General features: G+C 45.8%; 1 protein-coding gene across 1 annotated transcript in view; it reads left to right on the top strand.

Moving 5' to 3' along the window:
• SMG5 (SMG5 nonsense mediated mRNA decay factor) overlaps positions 1–26,704 on the top strand; it is a 397,003-nt gene that overhangs the window by 70,636 nt on the left and 299,663 nt on the right. Inside the window, exon 5 of the mRNA XM_078669528.1 lies at positions 9,180–9,269. Within this exon, the coding sequence (XP_078525654.1) occupies positions 9,180–9,269 (90 nt within the window). The remainder of the gene's footprint in view (positions 1–9,179; positions 9,270–26,704) is intronic.

Here is a 26,704-nt window from a genome sequence, read left to right as displayed (position 1 = left end):
CATACCTTTGATTCCTCGGGTTCTGAGGAAGATTCGCCAAGACCGGGCCCAAGTCATATTGGTCGTCCCGGACTGGCCAAGAAGGGTGTGGTATACAGATCTTCTCCACCACTCCTCTCACCTGCCGCTCCGTCTCCCTCTCAGGGCAGACCTCCTCTCTCAGATGGAGGGGCAGGTTCTACACCCCCACCTCCAGACATTACACCTTCGTGCCTGGAGATTGAACGGGGCAACCTGAATTCCTTTTCTCTCCCGCCTGACGTGGTGGATGTCATCTTGTCGGCCAGGCGTGACTCCACTAAGTCCATCTATTCATATAGATGGTCAAAATTTGTCACTTGGTGTGGAGGAAAATCTATTGACCCTTTGAGAGCCCATTTGTCTGATGTTCTCCAATTTGCCCTTTCTCTGGCGCAGCAAGGGCTTGCTGTTGCCACTGTTAAGGGTTATCTTTCTGCGCTGTCGGCATTTCTCTGTTTGCCTGACCAGCCATCTCTTTTTAAATCTCCTGTGGTTTTAAGGTTTTTGAAGGGTCTCACAAATAAGTTCCCTCCTACTCCTTTTATTGTGCCTCAGTGGGACTTAAATCTTGTCTTGACCTTTTTGATGGGTGCTCCTTTTGAGCCTCTTCGCAAATGTCCTTTGAGGCTTTTGACTCTTAAGACAGTCTTCCTCGTTGCAATCACCTCTGAAAGGAGGGTAAGTGAGCTTCAAGCTCTTAGTTCCAAGCCCCCTTTCTTGACCATTCATGCTGATCGAATGGTTCTTAGGACCAGGGCTGCTTTTCTTCCAAAGGTGGTTACTCCTTTCCACCTTGGTCAATCCATTACCCTCCCTACCTTTTATCCTCCCCCACACCCTTCCAAGGAGGAGAAGAGGTTGCATCGTCTGGACCCCAAAAGGGCGGTGTCCTTTTACTTGGACAGATCTAAAGACTATTGTTTGGATGACCAGCTCTTCATTGGGTTTTCTGGCTGCAAAAGAGGAAGAGCGGTCCTTAAAAGAACTTTGTCAAGATGGATCGTCCTCTGTATAAAGATCTGCTACTCTTTGGCCGGTAAGGAACCACCAGAGGGTATAAGGGCTCATTCTACAAGAGCTAAGTCTTCAACCTCTGCATTGGCTAGAGGTGTTCCTGTAGAGGATATTTGTAGGGCGGCAACTTGGTCTTCCCTCCACACTTTCGCGAAGCATTACTGCTTGGATACCGAAGTGAGGAGGGACGGCCACTTTGCGCGCTCTCTCCTCCAGGATTTCCTGGTTTAGAAGAGTGGACGCCCTCCTCCGGGAGTGGGGACTGCTGTGGGACTCTATTCACAAGGTGAGGAATCCACACGGCAGATGTATCTATTAGAAGAACAAGTTACTTACCTTCGGTAACGCTTTTTCTGGTAGATACAATATCTGCCTGTGGATTCCTCACTGACCCACCCGCCTCCCCGTTGTAAACTCTTCTATACCAGAGTTTCTGTAATGTATTTATTTTATTGTCAAGGAGTTGTTTATTTCAAATGTTTTATTGCATTTGCTTCACACTGTGTGTTACCTTGATATTTGTACTGCGTATACTGTGTATATGTCTACTGTCATTGGTCCGTCCGTGTGCCTCGAAGGCACGGAAAAAAGGGCGGAACTGATATCATCACGCCGGCGTGGGCCTATTGTAGGCGTCGGTGACGTCAGCGGTGTCGCGTGCGATGCCGTGTCTCTATGACGTCCAAGTCCACGTCGGTGCGAAGCTTCAAAAAGAATTCCGAATGTTGCTGACGCAAGGGGATATTCACAAGGTGAGGAATCCACAGGCAGATATTGTATCTACCAGAAAAAGCGTTACCGAAGGTAAGTAACTTGTTCTTCTGCGTAAACAGACCATAAACACACGGGTGGGCAAAATCATTACAATACTTGTAATATAACCGGGTGGGATAATCCCCGCCTCTGTGTCCTTAATAGAATTGAAATTCTTGGCGCAATAGATAGCTAATTTTTTATTCTATTACAGGACCGGAGGCTTCGTATTATGCTAGTTTAATGCTGATGAAACACTACAGAGGAAATATCACCCACCGGCTTATAATAAAACTGTTTAAAAGTAGACTCTGAAGACCAATCAGCAGAATGCATAATGTCCTGAACAGTAGATCCTAACAGAAAACGTTTTGAGGCCATGGTGCCACAAACTGAATGTGTCCCAAATATTTGGGTATCAATACCCGCTTCTTGCACAACATATTTCAACCACCTGGCAATTGTAGCCACAGTAACAGGCTTGAAAGGTTTCTGCAAAGCAATCAATAATTGCATTATACCAGCAGGCCGAATGGACCTGGTACATTCCTCGTAGACCTGGTACATTCCTCGTAGACCTTAAGACATTGCACCACACAACGCTTAGCATTACTAGGAAAAGCATGGTAATCTACACTTCGAGACATTGTCTGAGTTCTAGAAGTAATGTTAAAGGAAACTCCTTCCGTAGTAAATACTCTACCTGTAATGTCCAAAGCCTTAACATCAGATGAACGTCTACATGCCGCAAGACATAAAAGCATGGCCAATATGGCTGAAAGTTGTTTCCTGGATAACATGTCATTCTGGGGCCATTGATTAAACAGGTAAAGAACTAGAGAGACATCCCATAAGGAAGTATACTTTGGTTTGGGCGGATTTGCTACCCTAATACCTTTCAAAAGCTTACATATTGATGGATGCATACCTACAGGTTTGCCCTCAAGTTGTGAATGACCCTCTGAGATAGCGGAACGGAAATTAATAATGGAACGATATGCCAATCCCTCAGAAGCCTTCTGAAAAAAAGTTCACAATGCAGGGTAATCCTGCCCCCATGGGATCCACGTGCTGTTCTACGCACCAGCGAACCCAGTCCTTCCAGGCTGAAGCATATCTTTCTGGTGGATGGAGCCCAAGCTTGGTTGATAAAGGCTGAAGCTTGCTCCGAAAATCCTGGCATTTGCCAACGTTGCCGGAAAGTCTCCAGGCCATCAGGGACAACTTCCCAACACTACTATCGGTTGCATCTCTCCATGAGGGCCCTGAAGCATCATCAGGGACTCCGCAATCCTCCTGTGGGAGTCGCAGGTCACCTCCAGGAGACTCTGGAACCAAGGTTGCGACTTCCACAGGGGAGTCACTAAGACCACTTCCTCCATTTGTCGCATTATCTGTGTGAACACTTGAGGAATCAATATGAACAGGGGAAGGCATAATTCAGAGACTGAGACCAATCCTGAGCAAAGGCATCCATCGCCAGAGCTAACTGATCCGGTCTCCAGCTGAAGAACTTGGGCATCTGCCGATTCAGTCTGGACGCAAAGAGGTCGATCTGGCATGACCTCCAGATCATCTGCAACCAATGAACTACCTGAGGTGGAGCTGCCAATTACTGTAGTTATTGAGATGTCGGGAGTGCCAGTCCGCCACCACGTTCGACTGGCCCGGAAAATATTCGTCTATGACCGAGATCTGGTGACTTAGGCAATAGTGCCAAAAGTCTAGCTATTTCTACTAACATGGAGGATCTTGCGCCTCCCAGTTTGTTGATATAGCGAACTGCCGATATGTTGTCCATACTTAGGAGGATGCAACACAAGACTTTTCTGGGCGAGTCCTGATTGTGAACGAACCGGCGAGCAGCTCTAGACAATTGATGTGGAGATCTAGCTCTTGAAGGGACCACCGCCCTCCCGGGGAAATATTTCCGCAGCACACTTCCCAGCCCCAGCGGCTGGCGTCAGACTCTATGACAACCTCTGGAACAGAGCCGAAGATGGCTCGGCCGTTCCACGCGAGCTAGCCACCACTGAAGTTCCTCTCGGACCTCTGAAGACCGAGGAACCAGGTCAGTGTACGAGAGACCCTTCTGCAGATGTTGGATCTTTAATCTCTGAAGGGCTCAATAGTGAAGGGGACCTGGGAAGATCGCATGAATGGATGATGCCAGGAGACCCACTATCCTGGCAATGACTCAACGAGACTGTCTGTTTGGACAACAGGGAGCGTAGCTCCTTCTGTATGTCCCATAGTTTGGAACGAGGGAGGCTCAATTGAGCCATGTGAGAATTTATCACAAAGCCTAGAAAGTCTATTTGTTGCGATGGGCACAGTACGAATTTGGCTTTGTTGACCACAAACCCAAGATTTTGCAACATAGCAATGGTCATGCGCAGGTGTTGCATCGCCATCTCCGGCATCTGCGCCATGATCAGTATATAGTCTAAATACACTATCATGCGAACCCCTTGCTCCCTGAGGTGGGCTATCACTGGCTTCAACACCTTGGTGAAGCACCATGGTGCCGAGGAAAGTCCGAAAGGAAGGACCAAATATTCGTACCATCGGTCTCTCCACTGGAATTGTAAGGAGGAAAAATCGGAATGGATAGGCGTCCTTCCAGTCCAGACGGACCATCCAGTTTCCCTGTTTCAGAAGATCCGCCAAGAGATGGATACCCTCCATCTTGAAATGTTTGTAGACCATGTAATGATTGAAATCTTTCAAATTGAGTACCAACCTGTAACCTCTGCCTTTCTTCTGAACCAGAAAAATATTGCTGCAGAAGCCGCGAGGGCCGAAGTCGCAACGCGCTATCGGGTGTTTCTTCAGCAATCCTTCGATCTCTTAATCTATAAAAGCACTTTCTGTTTGGGGAAAAAGACAGCTGCCTGGGCTGTCTGTCCTGATAGGGAACCTGAAAGAAATCTAGATGAAAACCCTGAACTGTCTGTAATATCCAAGCATCCTGAGACAATTGAACCCAATTGTGAAAGAAAAATAGAGTACGACCCCCCAAAGGAAGTGGGAAGGTGTCTGGAGCACTCACCTGAAGATTCTGGGGCTTGGAAGCCACCACAATATGCTCCCCTGTTGAAACGTCTCTTGTTGAAACGTTGCCTGATTGGGTAGAACTTCCTCCACGGGTGGAGTCCCAATCGCCTCTGCCTCAACCAAAGTCACCTCTCTGGGGACCTTGGAAGGACTGACGGCCAAATGAGCGTCCCCGACCTCGTCCGGCCCTGTTGAAAACACCCGCCGGAAAGACTCTCCTGATCCCTAATTGGGCCTTATCGAGAGTCATGAAGGTGCCCACGTACTTGGCCACATCCTCATCAAAACGTTCACCGAACAAGTTGATATCTGCCAGAGGACCTGGTTCCGCCACTGCCAACTCTGTAAGGTTGGAATCCATCCTCATAAGGAGGGACTTCCTGCGTTCCGTGGATATGGCGCAATTCGCATTACCTAAGAGGTATATCGCCCTCTGGGTCCAACCTGCCAAGACTTGCGGCTCTATTGCAGCACCAGATTCCTGAGTTTCTAAAGCCATCTCCAAGATCTTTGCCAGGGGCCCCACTACGTCCAGGAGCTTGTCCTGGCACCCCCGCCAGGCACGATCAATGCCCTTCTTAGGCAAACTTTTTTAGGAAAGTCAGCAGGCTGGAGTTTGTCAGGGGTTTCTGCGACCATATCAGAGATGTCCGGCCTAGGACAACCTGAATGGAGCCTATTGCTCACCTTTGTCAAAACGTTTACAGAGGTCGTCATGCAGATATGCGGCAACCTCCGGAGCCGGAAGCCAATCGGAAGATCTCGGATGAACAATGTCAGCGGGATTAAAGTAAAGGGGGTAGATATAGGTTGTGAAGGCTCCACATTCTTGGACTTCCTGGTCCTCTTCTTATGAGGAGACTCATCTGGAGTGTCAGTAGACGTAGTGTCTGTATAGGTATCAGTGTCCGGATCCTTGGACTTGCTGGGGGCAGGCAGTGAGGACAAGGTATAGGAGTGCGGCCAGGACTTAGTTTGAGAGTCAGAGGCTGAAGGAACTGTCGGGGCAGTGAAACCATGACGCTTAGCAAATTTCTCTAACTGCTTAGTGATGGGTTTTAGTGCAGTAGCCAGCGCCTGTTTTACAGTTCCCGGAACTGTCTTCTCAAAGGCCTTCTTGACAGAGTCCTGGACCGAAGCGTCCAGGGCCTCAACAATGTTGTCTTCGATGGAAGGACTATTCACTTCCTCCTCATACAGGTTATCATCCTCTTCATAGGTAACCCAATCATCCATGGTAGTGCCAAATTTGTACACAGATTTGCTCATGAGGCAAACTCCAGAGAGGAGTAATTGGGGGAGCCAACCCACAGCACAGAAAGTAAAATTACCAGGTATCTAGCTCCTCAGCACAGACTGTATAAACAGTTCTTCCAGCCCTCAGGGCGTAGGTGTAGTAAAGAGCAGTCTCAGATATGCAGGAGGTGTGCTCCCTCCAGGCCCAAGGGTGTCTTACAGCCTGCCAGGCGTAGGGGTGGTGCTCCGGGCGAAAACCGAGCCGAAATGAGCGAAAACGCCTGAGAATCGGACAGTAGCGATGTGCGTAGCTCAATCCTACCAAAAAACAGCCCAATTAGGCTATGCACATCGAAGCCTATGCAGAATGAAAGTTAAAATGCTCCGCGCGCTTCCGGCTTATGAGGGGAGCCTCTGCGCGTTTAATTAATGCCAAGAACCTCCGCCGTCTGCAAGGCAGTACCGGTAAGTACATTTAATTGTTTTGACTGCTGCGCGGCCGTATTGCAACCCGTCTGCCAAGCGGGAAAACCAACACTGAATTCAGCGCTGCCGCGCACACTTCAATAGCCGCTGGAGCGACAGGGGGGCTAAGAACACCAGTGCGATGTTCGCGCAACAAGAAAACTTCACTGTCCCCTGCCGGGACGTCAAGCAGGCAATACACATAAAATATACTAAGCGCACACCAAATACACCACAACTTGTCAATAAAGCATGAACATATCAGTTATGAAGTGACAAGATATAAAGGCACTTAACTGGTTGCGTGAGCAGCAAAGAAAGAGGAGGATATCCGGTATCGACTGGCTCTTATGGGCTATGACAGTGTGGCGGGGTATCAGAAATAGACTGTAGACCAAGTCGTTTTAGAGAGGGTTTTATTTTACCAAACACTCTCCTCTGTCTGCATGTTAGTCTTTCTTTGGCAAATGTTGCGGGATCCGTCTTGACTCTGCGAGTGGGAGCCACACTGGAGGGTCAGCCAAGCTCTGTGTGTTCTTGACAATACTGGTCGGCCGGGCCGGGCGTTCCGTGGCAGTAGCCGCAACCAAAAGAGAAAACACAAAAAAAAGAAATATCAGGACAGCTGTCCTATACTCTGGTTCCTGTACCAGGGTCCCGGGGTGAGGAAGATACAACTCCACGGTGCTCAACGTGTAATCACACCACGAAGGCGAAGGCAGGTGCTCAGGTGCTCCTGAAAGAAGGGGCAGGAAATGGGTTGTATATACAGGGGATATGTACATGGAGTAGCGATTGAGGGAGGGGACTCTGTGTTACTCATTCGGGCGGTCTTTCTTTCCTACCCAGCCCGCTACGTTGCCCCGTACCTGTTCCAGCCACGCTCTTCCCCGGGGAACGTGGCAGGGCGACTCGTGGGGTCGTTGGCCTCCCGGCTTTGCAGCGCTGTTCTTGGGACCCAAGTCACGCTCCTCGTCGTCCAAGTCACACTCCTCGTCGTCCGTTTCTTCCTCGGTATTCCGGTATCTCGCTCTCGTTCTCCACTCCAAACCTTCTTCCTCGCTGGTCACGCCGTACGACTTCTCCCGGAGATTTCCTTTCTTTGACGGTCCGTGCGTGGTGACGTCATTCAGGGGAGGAGTCTCGTCCTGGAGGAAGCCCCAATTAAAGGTACCAGCTCCATGTTCTTCGTCGGTGTTAAAAAAAAAGTTTGGGTTTGTGGAAGCCATGTGTCCTGCTGAAAGGGGACAATAGGGGGTAAGATAGGTATTGCCGACCACCATTCTCTTATAACTTCAGCTTCCTCATGGTGCCGACCTGCCCTGTCACACAGGATGTGATGTGTTGTGTGCATCATGGGAAATGTAGTTTTTTGATATACAAATACTACATTTCATTTGCTGCTGTGTGTAGCAATAAATGAAAGAGAAGCATAATACGAAGCCTCCGGTCCTGTAATAGAATCCCACCCGCTTCAGTAGCTCCCCTGGAGACAACACTTGCCTTGAGCCATGACTCCCGACCGGTGTCACAGCAGCCCTTTCTGTCACGCCTTCCCTCGGGTCTGTCTCTGCAATCCCTGTGGTATCTCCTTCCTGCTTTCCTCGTCGTTCCCCCAGTTCCAGATGACGTACTCCGTTCTTCTCGCTCCCTCTCCGCTGCCTCTGCTCCTCGCTTGCACTCCTCCTCGACCTCCGCTCCATTCTCCTCCACCACCGACATGGCGTCCTCTTCAATCCTTTCGCCTGTCTACTTCCGGGTCAGGAATAAGCGGACCACTACTGCGCGTCCTTCTAGTGCCCCCAGGGTGCCTCTCTTCTGATCCCACGTGTTTCATGCCACAACCGGGATATACCTCGTGCCATAAAATGCAAAAAGCTGTGAATACCTTTGTCAGGAGAATGCTCTTCCAGCCACAAAGCATCTGTTTCATTATTTGCCATGCAGAATTAGTGGTGATTTGTGTTGAGGATGTGATTCAATTACGATATGTTCAAAACAAGAAACAAGTTTTAATAGGGCACTCAATATAGATTGACTACCACTTGATTATGTTTTTAATATTCCTTGGTGTATATAAGACTAATGCATAGGAAAATGGGAGCCTCCTTGAATTATGGTGATGTAAATGGTATTCAATTGATCAAAGCTGGAAGTTAACCTACATTTGAAATAAGTGTTTAAAAGAATAAGGTAAGTATTTAAATCAATGGTTGTGGTTCACTTCTTAGTGTCATCACCAGTTGGGATATAGACATAAGTTTTTATAATTGGGCTGTGAGACTAAGGAAAAGTTTTGATACCGGTCAATAATTCGATGAGGAATAAACTTTCAGTGATTATGTATTTTTATTAAATTTTTTTATTATATTGCATGTTGAAAAAAAGTTATTTTGTATGGTTTATTTCAAATCCAATAAAGATTATATTGGTTGTGTGCGTCCGTCAAACGTATTAGTTTATCCACAACTTTTCGTAAATGTGGTCACAATAAAGGATAACTGTTTCAGCATTTATTTTCTTTGCTTGGAAGCACCATTTGTTCACCACACTGTTTTGTATCAGGCTATCTACAGAATTCTCACTGATAAATGTTCTAAAAAGTGTTTATTTTTCACTTTCCTATTTTATAGGTTCTAAGAAACCAGTGTCTGCATCTGTGAAGGAGATGGACTGGGCACAGATGGCATGCCACAGATGTCTTGTGTATCTGGGAGATTTGGGTTAGTTTTTTCATTGTAACTCAACTTTTTTGCATGCTCTCTATTCAACTGTTTTTCTTAAGACTCAACATGTATGCTCTTCCAAGGAACCTCACCCCCCCCCCCCCCCAAAAGAAAATTAGAATCAGACCGCCAGTGCTCATCTTTTCACCTGTGCAGTTAACTATGCACCAAGATCAACACACAAGTTCTGTCATGAATGCATACCTCCCATGTATAGACTTACTGGCCCACATAACTCATACAGTCAGACCGCATGCAATCAAGCTTGCATATATGGCCACAGTTATTGATCAATAGAGCAATGCAAGCAGGCCTCATGTTGAAGCAAAATTTCAAAGACTTTGTAAAGAAAGCTATTTCCACATTGTTTTCTGTGGCCACTTTATTTTTACATGAACTTTCTTGACAATCTGCACGCCCACTGGAGGTACTCTACCTTTTGTGAATGCAAACATGGTAGTAGAGTCATGACTTGTTCAACGGAGTTTCACCTAAAATATGCCTTCAACCACTGTGAGGCTTAGCTACATCCCCTCTTACAGGCTATGAGGGGACTGGCAGTTGGTGGCAGTGAGTCATAGGTGAGGTTTAGAATTTACCCTCAGGTGGAGGAGGCGAGGCAAAGTACACCCCTCAGTCCCTGCCTGTCTTGAAGATGGGGGGGGGGGGAGCCACCCAGAGAGAGGCTATGCCACCCTCCCACTGGAGGGTGGCATAATAGGGAGTGTCCCCACCCCAAAGAAGGGACACATTGGTCCCGACCTGTATTTACCTGAAACGCCCCTAAATGTAGTATTTAGGGGTGACCCTGAACCTTGCCACCTCAGACAAGCAAGAAGACGGACCAAAAGCCATCCTGAAAGAAGACTGCCTTGGCCCCAGCTGTACTGGCCCGGCCTGACCTCGACCTGCTCCAGTGTGTCCAGCTGCCCCTCCTAACCCGGAGGACATGTCTCCTGTGCGCACCAGACTAGCTCAAGAACCAGAGTCTTGTTCCGGCCAAATACGCGAGTTTGCACCCAAACCCCCGGCCGAAGTTCGAGGGGCCCAACACCACAAGGAGGTCCCCCCAGTTAATTTGACCTGGGATCTGGTGATCCCTGACCTACCTCAAGCCTCCCGACGATGTTTGCAGCGGGAAACATCCTAAACAACGAAGATCAAAAAACGACTTACCTGAACAACGAAGTCTGAACAACGAAGAATCACATACCACGAAGTCCAGAACCACGACTTTGCGGAACAACGACTTAAAACATTTAAAATGTTCAGAATGAATTTACCTTTTAAAGCCAGTAGATGGCACTGTTGGTTAGCATTTCACTGTGGTAAAGCCTTTCAATTCTCGACGCGAGTAAAAACTCTGGCTGACACATTTGAAATGGCATCAAGGAAAAGCAAGCATGGAATTCTCTAACATTAAAAGGTAGGTCATTTGTTTGAATAAATGATTTTTAAAATACTTATAATTAATTATAAGAGTAATATTTATAAAAAGAGATGTTTAACATTTGTATTTAATTTGAAGTAAAAACACTTTAACATATAAACACGCTAATAAGGGATTATTGGGAGGTGTGGGGGGTTTTCCCCCCACAAATAAAGACTAATTAAAGGAATTTCGTTGTACAGGAAGTCGTTGAAAAAAAAGTTGTTGTAAAGAAAAGATCGTTGTTTAAACTCTAGTGGTTTGGGAGGTCGTGGTTCAGGCAGTCGTGGTTCAGGAAGTAGCTATTTAATCATACAACCGTTTGCAGCCTCTAACTTGAGTGTCCCCCCTACTGGAGCTGGTAATGAAATCCAACACCTAAAGACACCCCTGCACCAGACTCCACACAGCCTTGGGTGGTCCCAACCGACGGTGTCCAGGCATCCCCCAGCATCCCAAGTTACCTTACCCACTGGTGGTCGCCTCCAGGAAGTCTCCCTGCCCTCGCCTACAGTCTTTGTTCAGACTGGAGATCTCCCATTAAAACCAGGGCATTTTACGCCAACTCAGCACTTGACCGCCCCTGTGCGCTGTGGGTGCACCTTGTGTGCTAACTTGGATCCCCTTTGCCCTAAGCGTAACCCTAGGAGCTTTGCTCCCTCAGCCCAGTGGCCTGCCTGAGAGCAGCCACCAACCGACGGCCCCATAGGCTAACATTAGGCGTCTGAACTCTACACCCGGCCGCCCTAGTCCCGCTGAGGGGGCTCAGAGTGCATCATTGACCCTGGGCATACCCTTTTTCTAACTCCAGAAACTCAACTCTCAAAACAGATTGCTTACCTGCAAACGGATAACCACATTTTCTTTCATAGGATTGCGTTGACTGTTTTTCCTCTGGAAAAGTTTTAAGGGTTGAGTTGTGTTAGTATGAAACCCAAGCAAATGTGTTTGAATGCAAAAAAGTGTTTTACTTACCTTTGTCTAGGAAATGTCCCTGTGTGATATCTAGGCATACCACACCGAGTAGAAAAAGCAATCTAAAAAGTAATCACAAAGTACTTACAACATAATACCCACTGTCTTTAAATGTTTTACAAACCTGTAACAAAGTCAATTTCATCCAGCTTGCATATTCTTTTCAACCTGTTTTGTAAAGTACAACTTTACTTAGCTGTACCAAGTCCTGCCTGGATCTAAAAGTAGATATACAACTGCTTGAGGGTTCTCTTTTGAATTGCAGCTCATTCACTTATCACTTTAACACCCTGGTGTTCCTAAGCTCTGAATGTGGGTCTTAGGTGTATTTTGCACAGAAAGGATCACTCTTTTGTTGATTGTTGTGTATTCATAGGGGTATAAGAGTGATTTTCTGACCCTTCCTCTCTTGTTGGTTTAAGTTATCCAGTATTATGGGTATCTTTCATAGATTCACATGCCTGAATCATTCCCCGTCGTCGGGGTGGGAGTCACTTCAGGCATGTGAATCTATGAAAGATACCAATACTGGATAACTGCAGTTACAGGTAAGTAACGCATTTCTTATCCAGTATTATGGGTATCTTTCATAGATTCACATGCCTGAAGTGACTCCCACCCCGACGACTGGGAATGATTCAGGCATGTGAATCTATGAAAGATACCAATACTGGATAACTGCAGTTACAGGTAAGTAACGCATTTCATATACAACTAAAGACATATATTGTTATACAATAAATTGATCTGAGTTCAGTCTTTGAGTGTCTGATCTAATCTTATTTGAGTGTGTACAATAAATACTTAACACATCCCTCTGATAAAGCTTTACTCCTCGCCCACACTACCACAAATAGAGAGTAAGGTGTTAACTACTTTTACCTCTGTAAGCTCCACTGCACTCTGTGCACACTATACCTTACTTTGGTATAGTATATAAAGAGACATCTTCCTACAAGCACTCCTTATGTCTTTAATACCCTCTTCGAATAATAATATCCAGGGTTGTTTCTGCCAGTTACGGTTGAACATAATACCTCTCCCTTCAGTTATGATTCAGTTTTTTTTAATTTCTCCCTGTAGTTTACCCACTTCTTCCTAATCTGTCAGTTTTCTTGAGTGTGAGGGTGGCAAATCCCCTAGCTTCATATAACGGAAGTTCTACAATACAGCACTAGTCTAGACGCGCTTTTCTATTCAAAATGGTAGGGACCTCGTGCTCCCTGGAGTTGTGGGTAATTTTTCTTTTACAGATGACTTAGCCCAGGCGCTGAAGAATATCTTTGGTTTACAGTGTGCAGGTTGTCTGCAATAGCTTCTCAGAAACTGAATTATTTTTAATGTCCACATCGTGAGTAGAAAGTTCCCTCCTCTCTTTTTTCACATCTGCGAAATGTCAAATCCGAATTTGGCTGCATGCACCATAGGCTTTGAGAAATTAGGTAAGTTTGATGTACATATTTAAATTCTATCAAGCAATATTTAATGTATATTGTTGTTTTCTTAACTATATCATATTTCTGGCGAGGTTCTGTAGCACTATAGGGCAGCCAAATAAGGGGCTACTCAGTTTGAAGGACATGGTATTTAGTCTTTGTTTATAGAGTAGTCTTTGCTGTTAGAGTTTGAGGTTTTGTGCTACAATCATGCTGTGTTGAGCTTGTCTGCATTTATGCATGGAGTGAAGCATAGATATGTAAGAGAGTTAGAACTTGGTTTATACTTCTCATATGATCTGTTGGCTAAGATGCTATCCCAGGGCATGTTTTTCAGTTAGTAGGTTATGGTTATTACTTGGCCTACACGTAGAACATTGTGCAGAAGGTTTGAGGGTCATTTCCAATTACAGGCCTCGCAAACACCATGAAAATGTTGCTAGACCTCCAGGTCTAGTGACTTAAATAATGTACTCGACCTTATTATAATGCTCATGACCCATAAATTTGTTCAAATTATGTAATCATGGGCAAATACTTTGTTTCACTGTGCCGCCATCTTCTTCATTATCACCTTCAAACGTGCGAGTTCAGCATGTGTGCTGCACAGAAATACACTTTTGTTTGATTTAATAGACTAAACCTTTGCTCCATATAGGATGCAAATCTACCCACATAAATGATACATATGACTGCTGACTTGCCTCTTAGTTCATTAACAGTTTTGTCATCAGGACGGGGGCAGGAATGTTTCTCAAATAATTTTTAAAAGCTATCACTTTTAATAACTAGATACCTAAAGCATGAAGTGGAAGCAATCATTTGCTATCAGCATATTTTCCATTGAAATGGCCACAAAAGTTCCCACTGAAATAAGGTTTTACTTATAAAACTATACAGTGTACAAATAATATTTTAGATATCAAGTTTCTGCAAATATTTGTCATTTGCACACCACCAAGTAAAGTGTTGTGATTTGTGTTGCTCCTATTTAAATCTGTTTGCATCGAACTTCTGAATTACAAATAAATGCTTTTGGATTTCCTGATATATTTTGAAATATTTGTACTATTCATTTACAAGCTGTTTAAATGTTGTGTTAGCAAAAAAACTGACATTTTACAGCCTTTTGTTTTTCAATGATTATCAGATGGATCACTTGACAAAAGGACCTGGCTGTTCACTCTGTCATGGGCAACAGTTATGTCCTGCTCAGTTCCCCCCTTCTGAAGACTAATCTGCTATCAGCGCATTAACGGCATTGGCAGTTTTTGCGCTCTACAAGGCTGAATGAATAAAACATTCACAAAAACCTAAAACTGTAATAAGCTAAAGTAAACGCCACTTTCCAAGATAACATAACCAGCAATTAGCAAAAAGACAAACTGACATTTAACCTTTGTCCTTGAACAGACAGCAAATGTATCGAGACAGATGCAAGATTTAAAGCTATTTTACTTGCTCATTCGCTTTCTTAGTGAACCAAACACCAATTCCTTTCTGGTTTAAGTTCACTCTCCAGAACTGACAAGTAGGTCCTTCTTATAAATAGCTAGATCTGATCAAATCTGACTTGCTATAGCAAGTGGGTGAGTAGATTTTTCAAGTGCCGAATTATGGTGTGGCAATCTTCTATCTGCATGTTTTCCTTAAGCATGAAATAGAAGTGTGGGATTGATAGGTTTGTGTAAAAGCAACAACTCCTATAGGATGAGCAGAGGTAGAATGAATAGCCTATTTGCAAATATCTGTATATTTATTTGCTCTCCTGAGTTCTAGGTAATCATCTGGAGTAGTGTGGCTCACTGGTTAGAGGCGGCAGACCCGAGAGCAGAAGTCGGCCCGGGACCAGGGTTCGATTCCCGACGCGGCAGGGTCGTGGACCTTGGTCAGCAGACTCGATAATTCTCGCTTCAGTGCTTACTCTAATCAGAGATCACACTCGGCAACTCTGGGCATTAGCTTGCCTAATCTCCACAACGGCCCCACCAATTCCGGGGATGCCTGGCTCCACCTTGGGGACTCCCAGCAGGGACCATCCCACAGGGAAAGCCAGGACGGGTTCCCCAGAGTTATACAGCGCCGGGACGCCCCGTTGCTGGGGCAGCTGTGCGCTTTACAAGTATACTACATTTACACATCTGTGGTCCTTATTTCTGCCCATTTGAATTTCCAGAGCTTGCATCTGTGTACAAATAAGGATTGATTGCCACCATCACATGCTTTTCTGAAGGCTGGGATGGTCATGTGTGGATTGAGTTGGGCAGTATGGTCACTTTTTATTAAATCAATCTAAGTTTAGTTGGAGGACGGTGGTTGAAATCAATCATTGACTCTTCTGCATGGTCAGAAGAGTTTTCAAGTTACAGGATCATCCGGGCGTTGTCCCCATGATTGTATGAGGCTGGGATGAATGATTTGCTGAGGTAGGTTTAGGTCTGATATAATGAAGTCAGTGGTGGTGTTAAGCAGCAGTGGTGAAATGATCAAACAATGCTCAATGCCAATGTAGGCATAGATGGTAGAAAAACAATAATGAAGAAAAATAATGTTGGACCATTCGGTGAGGAAGAAAATAATCCAGACCAAGGAATAGGTCAGTCGCTCGGTTTTTCAGACAGGCTGGGGTTGATGTACCACCTCAAGACATATTTTCTACCTGCTGCACGTGTAAATAGTCTTAGAAAAGTTTTTGTTTCCAAATATTGAGAAATCTGAAGAGCCTGAGTGATTTTTATGAAGAAACGGGCCATTGAAGATTGAAAAGTGGCTGGGCAGGTCTTAAGAATAGAGGCTATTTTTTGTTAGGATTTGCTTGTCCTAGTTGACAGTGATCCTAAAAAGTGTGGCTTAATGGATAATGGTATTGACTATTCAACTCCGTACAGTTTTTTGGGGCTGGCAACCTAAAGTTTGAGTTTGACATTTCGCTTGCCTAGGAGCTAGTTTCCTGGTTCTTTCCTTTGGCGGTTTAGTAATCTGCTGGTGCATCATAAACCTGTTGTGAAAGGAAATCCAGGTTCTGATCAAATGCCATTTATTAATGATTTTGTGAAGTTTCTTTGATGGTTGTGGCACTTTCGATGTGCAGTTGGTGTAAGGGAGCCCTTCTCTGCCTTAATTGCAATTTTATATATTGTCATTCACAATAGAGTTTTTGGTTGAAGGCGTGAAGGATGCCCTTTTTTTCGTTAAACTTAGATATTTTTAGAAGTGGCTAGTTTTTAAAGTGTGGTGAAGCTTTGCAGAAACTCAGCTTGGTAATGGTTTTGGAGAGCCAAAGGTAGAACTGAATGTTTTAATTCCCTGATGGGGTTGTGTATCTAATATTGTGACTGGAGAGTGTTGAAGCTAATGTAGGACCAGTGGAGAGAGTCGAGCTGAAGTGGATGACATAGTGGTCATTCCATATAATGGATTGATTTTAATTTGTGGTGATTTGTCATGTTGGTGTGAAGATTGGATTAAGATTTTTTTTATCTCTGGTGCAACACTGGAGACCAGTTAGAGGAAGTTCAGAGCTTCTAAATGCAGGTAGAGGGATCTGGTCTATGACTGTACTGTTTGTCGAACCAAATGTCAGTGGTAACAAATATGCAGTTTGTTGGTTCCGATATTGATGTCGATGAAGGCACCTGAGAAAGCAGATTTCAGTGGTGGCCTGTGTATTAGTAGAAATGAGGAGTATGGGTATGTTAAAGAAGGAGAGCACCAGCTGAGTAACAGTTTGCGTTCAGCCGCAGATATAGCTTGGAAGCTGGTTGTTGGCAAGGACTTTTGAATATTCCTGCTATCTCCGTGACAGTCTTTTAATGAAAGAGTTTCTTCCCAGGAGTTGGTAGTCTGGCAGTTTGGCTTTGGGGAGCCTGGGAGTTTGTCTTCTGTTAACAAGTTTTCATTGGTGGAAAGAAGATTTGGTCTAGTGTTTGAAATCAGGTAGTGAATGTTTAGGTGTTTTTATGTTAATCGACCCTGCATTGATGAGGATTCTTGTTAGATAGTGAGGGACAGAGAACTGAAAACCGGTTGGGAAAGGTATTTCTAGACTTTAGGAAATGACCTGGTTAAGGAGCAGCATGTGAAAATGCTGAAAATGCTGGAGGAGTATTTAATGAGTCCAATAAGCTGGCAAGGCCGAATGAAGGATGTTGGTGGTGTGATGGGATTTAGAGGCAGATAAAGTGAAGACTAAGGGTAGGTGCTTATTGGGTTGGAGCTTTAGGTGAGAAGATATGGGAGGCTGGAGCTACAGCATCCCAGAACCATTAATTTTAAAAGAAAGAAGTCTACGGGCTGTCAGAACCTAATTAGAAGAAATAAGTCTTGAGCAAGATCATTTCTGTCATTCTGTGGATGGATGGACTTTTGGAAGGATGTTCACACCATAGGTGTATGCACTTATGAAGTGTCATCCTGCTAGTGCACATCTGTGTCATTCTCTGCTTCTTAGATTGTCCGCATCAGTGATAGGATGGGTCCCCTGGTGAAGCCCTGCCCTGGGTGGTGAAACGGAAGGTCTGGTACTAAGTAAGTAATTTAGATATCTAATGTGGAGAGAGCACATGGAAGTGGGGCTTGTAAAATAAATTAACCCATGGAGGAAGTGGTTAGTATCAGTGCTGCTGTAAAATGCCACAAGAGGGCAAGGGGTAGGTGTGCAGGTAAGAAGAAAGCTCAGGCTTTGTCCTGTGATTGGTGGTGGTGATCCCAGTTTTAGACTTATGTGCCTGTGCTTTTAACAAACATGCGCAAGCTTGGCTCTTCAGTGCTAAAGTGCATGTACTCGCTGTGTAAATTATTATGTATTGGTGTTTCCATAATTGGCTTATTTGATTTACTATTAAGTCCCTAGTACAGTGCACTGTGTACGCCCAGGGCTTGTCAATCAAATGCTGCTAGTGGGCCTGAAGCACTGATTGTGCCACCCACACAAGCAACATTTCAAAGGGTTCTCAGACCTGCCACTGTAGTGTCTATGTGCAGTCTCTACTGCCATGTCGTCCTGGCAAATGCACCCATTTGCCAAGTGCTAATCTTCCCTTTTATACATGCGAGTCAACTCCAAGGTACCCCTGTGGGCAGGGAGCAGTGTATGTGAAAGGTAGAACATGTACGGCTGTGTGTGACATGTCCTGATAGTGAAATACAGTGTATTTAGTTTTTCACTATGGAAAAACTATCTGTCACATAGGATAGAATGTTAGATACTTTGTAACCTCTTACAAATATAACTTCCCATTGTGACAAAATGAGGTTTAGTATGCCTGAACTCAAACTGTAAAAATGCATCTTTTAGTAAAGATGATTTTTATGTTGTGTTTGAAAATAGCACTTTTAGAAAGAATGTATTTTCTTGCCTAGCCATCATGTGTGCCTCTGCGGGTTCTGGATTGATGGTCTGGCTTTGGGACAGCGACTGGGGATGTGCATTCACTGTAGACAGCCACTGGGGGCTGAGGTGAGTCCTGCCTTTCCTGGCTGAGTCGGGGCTGGGCTGAATAGACCTGGGCTGCATTCAGAGTAGTGGGAGAAGTTTCACTAGCACCTGAATAGGCCTGGTCTGCATTTAGAGTTGTGGGAGGAGATTTCCCTTGCACCTGAATAGGCCCAGTCTCCCTTGCATAATGCTGTCTCCACCCCCTGCCAGGAAGGTGGGCCAGAAAGGACAGAACTGGTTTGGGCTAAGCGCAGACACACTCTGCCCAAAAGAACAAAGATAAACGGAGTATAACTATTGGGGCCCAGAACCCAGAACATCAGATTACTGCTGAACCAAAGATCCTGCCAGGAAGAAGAGCTGGAAAAGCGGTCAGGAGGAACTGCCACTTGTTGGCCTGCTGCTTACTGCTCCTGGTTTGGGTAGGGAAAGGACTGAATTGTACTTTATTCATCCTGCTGTTAGAGGTTTCCCCAAGGACTTGATGTAGAGCATGCCCCCTGTTAGAAGTCTCAAGGAGATAACACTTAAGAGCACTCGCTTGGATCAAGGAACCTGCCAAGAAGAGCTGCAAGAACTGCCAGGAGTAGTTCTGCCCCTTTGCTGTGTGGTTGCTTTGCTGTGTGGTTGCTTTGCTGTGTGGTTGCTTTGCTGTGTGGTTGCTTTGCTGTGTGGTTGCTTTGCTGTGTGGTTGCTTTGCTGTGTGGTTGCTTTGCTGTGTGGTTGCTTTGCTGTGTGGTTGCTTTGCTGTGTGGTTGCTTTGCTGTGTGGTTGCTTTGCTGTGTGGTTGCTCTGCTGTGTGGTTGCTCTGCTGTGTGGTTGCTCTGCTGTGTGGTTGCTCTGCTGTGTGGTTGCTCTGCTGTGTGGTTGCTCTGCTGTGTTGTTGCTCTGCTGTGTTGGCCTGCAGTTGCTGCATCTGCCTTAGGCAGTGAAAGGACTGGACTGAACTTTCTTCGCTTCTCGATGAGTATCTCCAAGGGCTTGAAATAGAGCTTGCCTACTGTTCATGAAGTCTCAAGGACAATCCAAGACTTATTTCACTTGCCTCTGGGTACCACCTCTTGAACCGTGGGTTTCAGTTGCCACAGAGGAGGAAAGCAGCTGCCAGTCACCAACACCGCTGCTGGCTCGGTGTCCTAAAGGTATCGCCTCATTTTGCACTGCAACCCTGGCCTCACTGACCACGACCAATGCAGCCACGAAGCCATTGCTTGCACTGCGACCTGTGGGCATCACACTGCCTCGCTTCACTCCGCCACCTTGGTCTCATCGTCGTTGCACGCTGACCTAGACACAAGTGACTGCATCGTGGCTTGCAGGCACCGCTCGTAAGTCACATGATGCATCACCTCTTCCCACGCTTCATTCTGGACCGACCAATGCCAGCTCCCATTAACAGACACAGCCTCTTGCACCGTGACCTGTCGGCACGCAACAAGCACCACCTCACTCTGCACTGCAGCCTTGGTCTCACCGACGCCAGTGGACGACTGTCACAAGCCTCTGCCTGCACCGCAACTTGAGGAACTGCACCGCTACCCTTCAAACTGCGATGGTTGCCACGACTGTCCTGCACCAATGCAGTCGTCCAGAAAAAAAGGTACTGTTTACGAGTCTGCTGACACGAACGCCTGTTTGCACCGACACTGTGGGCCGGAACTGTTGGAGTCTGTTGTTTTCAGCACCGTGGTAGCCCTGGACCAAGCTACCAGCCTTTAAGGAACTGCATTTTAAAGTCATTCTTGCAAAGTTCATATTTTTGATTACTGTATTTTGGTCTTTTATCGTTTTTGTCTTGTTGCGCAGATAAATATTGGTTATTTATTTTTAACTGGTGTGGTGTTCTTATGTAGTGTTTTCGCTGCATTACTGTTGGTAACGTGCAAATGCTTTACACACTGCCTCTGAGATAAGCCAGACTGCTCGTGCCAAGCTACCAAGTGGATGAGCAGGTGTTTTCAGAAGGATATCCCCCTAATCCTGACTAGAAGGAAGGGTCCCTATTTGGACACAGGTGCAAACCATTGCGAACTAGAGACTCCCATTTCTAACAAGCAATAAAAAGAAACTCCTTAACAAAAATTAATGTTTTGGACCTCACAATCTGGACTGACACCACTTAATTTTCAAGATGTCTGGAAAGAATGAGGACCTGTCCTTTAAAAAAATAATGTGACTACATACAGTGACTTATGCAGTGTCTGTGATGTCATAAAGATCTTGGTATGTAAAGTTCTTTGTTGGTACAACAACAGCAGCAGCTGAAGGCCAGAGTACAGGAAGGGGAATCTGGTGAGAAGGACAAATGACAGGTCAAGGAACAGCAATCCTAGAGTGACTTGAGTTTTGCAGACTGTTCGTGGAGGACATCTGCAACAGTGAGCTTCATGGAGACCTCTGCTGTTTGGGGTGTGAATTGCGCAGACTTCAAGCTATGGTGCAAGGCTGATACTTATCAGGCCTGATGTGGTGGAAAACACTGCTAGTGTACAAGGTATCTTGGTCATAAACTGTTAACTATTTTAAGTTAGGGCCTTGATCACATAACTAGATGTTCTGTGAAGCAGCATTGCTTTGAAATAAAAAAAAAAAACGTGTTTAAAAATGTTTTCATAACATTCCTAGTTATGTTAGTAAGTGGCCGTTCTCTGAGGAAAGGCTGATCACTTTAAAATTGGCCTGCAAAATAACTATTTCTGGGATAAAACTCCTCTTTCAAATCAGTCAATTTCCTGGTTGTTGCAATCATTGTACCGTGTCCAGATTTTTTTTTTTAATTCATACCAATTTAGGAAAAATATCCTTTACAATTGCAGGTTGATTATCTCCTGAGGTATATCAGACATTTTCCATCCCCTAGTTCTGTGGTACTTTACATCCCATTTTCCAGTTTGACGAATCTTAGGCAAAACCAAGTTTGGCTTAACTTTATATGTACTGTTAAATTCAGTTGCAATCCGATCCTGCCAGTTTTTCTTTAATTACCTAATGATTCTACATATACCTTCACATTTGTCCTCTGTCAAGCCTCAGTCAATTGCACCTTTACTTTATAAATGAAATGTTGGAAGTAAATGTGAGAAGTTAGCCTGGTATGTGATGTCTACTATTCTAGTGGGCACCTTGCACCAGTCTAATCGACCCTTATTGATGGTAGGTTATAAAGTCAACCTTATAGAAAGCTATCCTAGTGGTAGCTGTGGAAAGCAGCCTTCAGGCTAAGACTTGGAGACGAGTTAAGCAAGTTGTTTTACCATTTATAATCTCTTGAGTACCAAAGGAAAGCACACCACTCAAGGTATATATCAAATATATATGTATTTATTCTAAACACAACTCCTCTGCACTCTTTATGAGGTCAGAGGTAAAAGTACAATACAAGGAACTTAATTAGCATACGATAAGTTGCACAGTATACTTTTTGCCCTAGGGGCCACACAAACCAAAATCTAAAATAGTGGTATAAGAACCACGTGAGAGTTAGAAAGCAGGCCTGGGGCCTGTAGAATCGCTGGGGCTACTCAGAACAACCAAAGGTTAGGATGTAGGAGGCCCACGGGAGACGCGTGCAGTGTCTAAACACATCCGTGGGTTACCATTGACTTTCCATGGGAAATGAACAAGTTACAGTGATAAAGATTAAGGGTACAAGGAGGTGAACTGCGATGGAACCCTTTTAGACTAGGACACTTGGAGAGTCAATACCCATGGGAGCACCGGAGTACTCGTGTTACCTCACCCAGGGAAGCTGGGTGCATAGGTGTCTTTTCGTGTCTGGTTTCAGCGTCGATTCCAATAGAGAGCTGCGGAGAAGTGCTGCAAGCGACCAGAGGAAAAGTGTCCGGGTGGATCCAAGGGTGAATCGGAGATGTGAAGAACCTGAAAGCAGAGGAGACAGTGTGGGCCACTAGCCAGTGACCAGGGCGGCGATAGAAAGATGCCACTAGATGTCGGTTGATTTCAGGTGAAAAGGTGAAGTTTGTCTCTTCAGCCACAAGGTCCAGGAGGCGTCGACGACGACCAGGAGATGGATTCGAGTTGTCCCACGAAGGATCTAGTTGCCTGCGGTGTCGGTATCCTGATTGGACCCAACAAGCCTTGGCAAACGCAACCCACTCAGGATGCGAGATTGGCTTTGGTGCAGACTGGCAAGGTCTGTGGAACTTCTTTGCAGGGAAGTTGGAGCAAGCCTGGAGCAACCAGGAAAGCAAGTTAAATCAAAGGTCGGTCTTGGGGGCTCACTAGCCAATGGACTAGGAACCGCGAAGACTCGTTGAGCTGAAATGCACAAAGCGGGCCCACGGGACACTCGTGGAGTGTGGGCCTCTGAGCTTCGGTGCAAAAGGTGCTCGGGGCTGGGGCTTCAAGCACCCCAATGCACAACTTCGGGGTACCTCGAAGTCGATACAGGTAGCAAAATGCAGGATGTCCAGGATCTCCGGTCCCACGTCTCTTGTGTCCGCCACAGGTCTCAGCTTTGCTGGGATCGCAGGTCAGCGTCAGATGTCTGGAAGTCCGTGTCCTGTGTCGCAGATTCTTCGGGATCCCGTGGGAGCCTCGAAAATGCAGACCGGCAAAGATGCTGTTGGTGCCTGTTTGAACAGGGTGGTCACTCCTTGACCACAAGTGAGATTTCTTCCGTCTTCCAGTCGAAATGGAATGTCGAAGGTCCAGGATATATGTTGCAGAGTTTCATCCGGGGTAATCTAAAGTCCTAGGGAATGGGGTTCTATACTTATAGTTGGACTAACTCGAAGGTCCCTCCTATGGGTGGACCTGGGGAAGGGGTTGTTACACCCCTTCCCCTTTGTCCAGTTTTGTGTCAGAGCTGGGGTTGAGTGCCCCAGCAACTGGTTCGAACTGGGAAATGCATGGAGCACCTTGTGTGCCCCAGGTATTGTCTGGGAAGCATTCACTGAATGCAGCCCTCCCTGCCCCAGTACACTAGGAGCATGTCTGGGGAGGTGCCAGCACCTCCCTGGACTGGAAACCTATTGTCCAGGCCTCCCCTGCCGGAGTTTCATCCAGCAAAAGGAGGGCAGACTCGTGTCTGTGGCAGCAGCATCCATTTTGTGATGCTGAGGCTCTGTTTAACTTTAACCGGGTAAACCAGTAACTACATGTCTTCTCCCTCTAGAAGGGTGGAATGCTACCCCCGCCGCCAGAACTGGCGGGGGTGGGCTCAGTATTCCAAAGTGTTTGACACCTTACACAACATGGTTTGATAAAGCCAAACCAAAGTTAGCATTAACCGCGAGGATTATAATGCACTTAAGAGTGTTTGGTATGGCTATATCATAGAACAGTTATAAGGAGATGATTCCGAAAGCTGCAGAGGGGCTCAGCTCATGCTAGGGCATCCTCTCGCATAAAATCAAGCACTTTACCTCCAGGATTGTCGAGGTCTGCAATAGGAGTGGCTTATCGGTTCATAAATGTCTATATAGGTATATAGATATAGGTATACTATATCTAAGTAAGGGGTGATTACACCACCTTACCCAGGCTGTAAGAACAGACCTGTGGTGTCAGTTTGGAAGGCAAACCAGGGGTGGCACAATTCATGCTGCAGCCCCTGGTAGGCCTAGGGTGCACCTATGCCCTGGGTACCTATGGTACACTATACAGGGGCTCACAAGGGTGACCCAGTAGCCAATCTGGTATGTACCTATAGTACATGGTATGAATTTAGAGAGAGAACAGCTGGGCTGGAGGCCTGATTAGCAGTTCCACAGCCATACTGAAGTTGAAAAACCAGAGAATCACAGCAAGTTGGGGGTAACCATAGGAAGCAGACCCTACTCTCCTACAGTAAATACCTTGGTAACATGCAAGATTTCTTCCTTACCAATCATATTATAGTCCAGTAGTTTGATATTATGTATCCTTAACCACGTTTCTAAAGTGTATCTGTCTTAGTCATGCACACAGTGTTGCTGTTTGTACACTCACCCCGGTCCCCTCCCTGAATTCCACTTTATCTTTTGTGTTGGGCCCAGGAGGTCTCCATCCTTTCCCTTCCCCCTACTTATTCCTCTGGTGTAGTATTCCCTGCTTGGGTCGAACTAGCCCATCTGCAGTTTGCTGTGTTTTTCCAATGCTCCTTTGATGGAACAGAGCTCGACTCCAGAGAAAGGTTAATGCATATAACAGGTGTGCTAGTCTAATCTGGTAAGTGTAGGAAGCTGGCTCCTATATAGCATGCCAAAAAGTTATGTTGTGTAAAGTGTCCAGGTATCCCTTATGAGTAGACAGGGGCTTGCTCTAGCAATCCCAATGTATTCTATCTTAGGTAATGTCGTCAAGCAGTCTTAGGCTTATCAGAAAGGTGTGTTAGACATTTGTTGCACACAGTCAATAAATGATGCACACATTCAAAAAGGAGATCCACACCAATTAAGAAAAATAAGAGGCATTTTTAGGTCGAGCTGGTGAAAGCAGTGCGAAGCACTGCGTCCAGCGAAGCCTCTTTTGTTACTCACTTCCTGGGACCCGCCCCACGACCGTCTTCACGCTCCCGAACTTCCAGTTTTCGGGCCGGCGGGAACCAACCAGCACTGCAAGCTGGGCACTGCACCCCAGTACTCTTCGCCACACATGCCCAGTCTAGTTTGTTTTTGGTAACCAAACACGAGCTTCGTGGACAGTCTATACGTTCAGTGTCACCAGGGAAATGGGGGGAAAATGCTTTTCTGAAGGAGCGATCGGTTCCAGTGCAGTCCGAATGCTGGTTTACTCTAAGTGACATATAAGGGCGGTATTAGCGTGGACTTGGTGACGGTACTGCGCCTAAAGCAGCCGAAGACTGATTACCAAAAAAATAAAATAAAGCCGTCCCCGGAAAAGAGACTCAACAGACGCCACAGAACTGACCTTACGGAAGCTGTAGCTCCAGCTCCAGCTCCAGCTACTCGCGGCCCGCCACTTCAATGGGGATGTGATTTTTATGCTCGCGGCAGTAACTTATGTTCAAGCCCTTGTTTAAGGCAGTTGCGCATTTTGGAGAGATGGTTTTGGGACCGACTACCTCTCCCCCAACCCAACTTAAAGTCAGTGGTTAATACTTACAACAGACCAGATCTGAAGGTAAGTTGGTGCAGCGTTTCCAGGCAGGTGTGCGCCCCCTCTCCCGCCTAGTCGTCTTTTCTTGCACCAGACACACATAGGTGTCTGAGAGGGAGCGGCAGCTGTAGAGAGTTCATGGTGCTGTGTAAGGGGGGGTTCTGCGGGAAGCACCCGGCAGGTACTGCTCGAGTTCTGGGTGCCCCATCGCATGCACACAAGAGCTGCATCTGAAAATATTGGCACCCTTAACACCCCCCCCCCCCCCCCCCCCCCTCCTTCCCAGCAGACAGGACATGGTCGCTCCCATCACCAGGCATCTGCCCAGGAAGGCAGCTCCCACCTCTGTCTCTGGGAACAGAGATTCCCTGCAGGCATCCTTTTTAAAGCTCGAGAAACTCACAAATTCTAAATTAGATTAAGTAACGAGAGCTGCAGTGGAAGGTTCAAACACAATTTAGTGCTATATTACATTCGTGCCATGTTGTCTTGAGAAAATGGTGCAGGCATTGTGGTTTACCTGAGGTAAGGAATGTGGCAAAGTGCCGACCAGGTTGACTGCTAGGAGTATAGGTCATCGAGAAAGCATAGTTTTTTAAGTGGGAACGCACTGCATGTGGGCATGCACTTCCACACCTGCGCTTTTCTCTCACTGTGACTGTGCCATAAGTAATGCAGTGTGAACTCTGCCAATGTAGCTTACAAGGGACTTGATACACCCACGGTGAAATGAGACGAAAAGCAGCTTGTTTTATATTGTGCCTAGGTTAAAAGCGCTAATAAACTAAATTAATATTGCTATACCCAGTGGATTTAAAAAACTTGACTATTTTGTTTAACGTAGTAGAGCCTATTGATGATTTTGTATGGTTTTATTATGCAAGCGGTAGGAGAAGGTTTTTTAAGGGAATGAAGACTTAATGACATCTTAAGTCTATCCGTTCAGAAATAAATTTTGCTGTGACTGGGCCTATGGTTATCCTCCTTAACCTGCTGCTTGAAGTCACCTATTGCAGCCACCACTCCTGCATCAGCGTGCATTTGTTACAATTGTGCAGGGGTCGAGTCTGCCCAACAAAGGAAAACCTGAAAT

The sequence above is a fragment of the Lissotriton helveticus genome, chromosome 12, assembly GCF_964261635.1.
Source record: "Lissotriton helveticus chromosome 12, aLisHel1.1, whole genome shotgun sequence".
Taxonomy (NCBI): Eukaryota; Metazoa; Chordata; class Amphibia; order Caudata; family Salamandridae; genus Lissotriton; species Lissotriton helveticus.
Note: the sequence above shows the minus strand (reverse complement) of the source record. Positions and strands in the feature narration are given on the sequence as shown.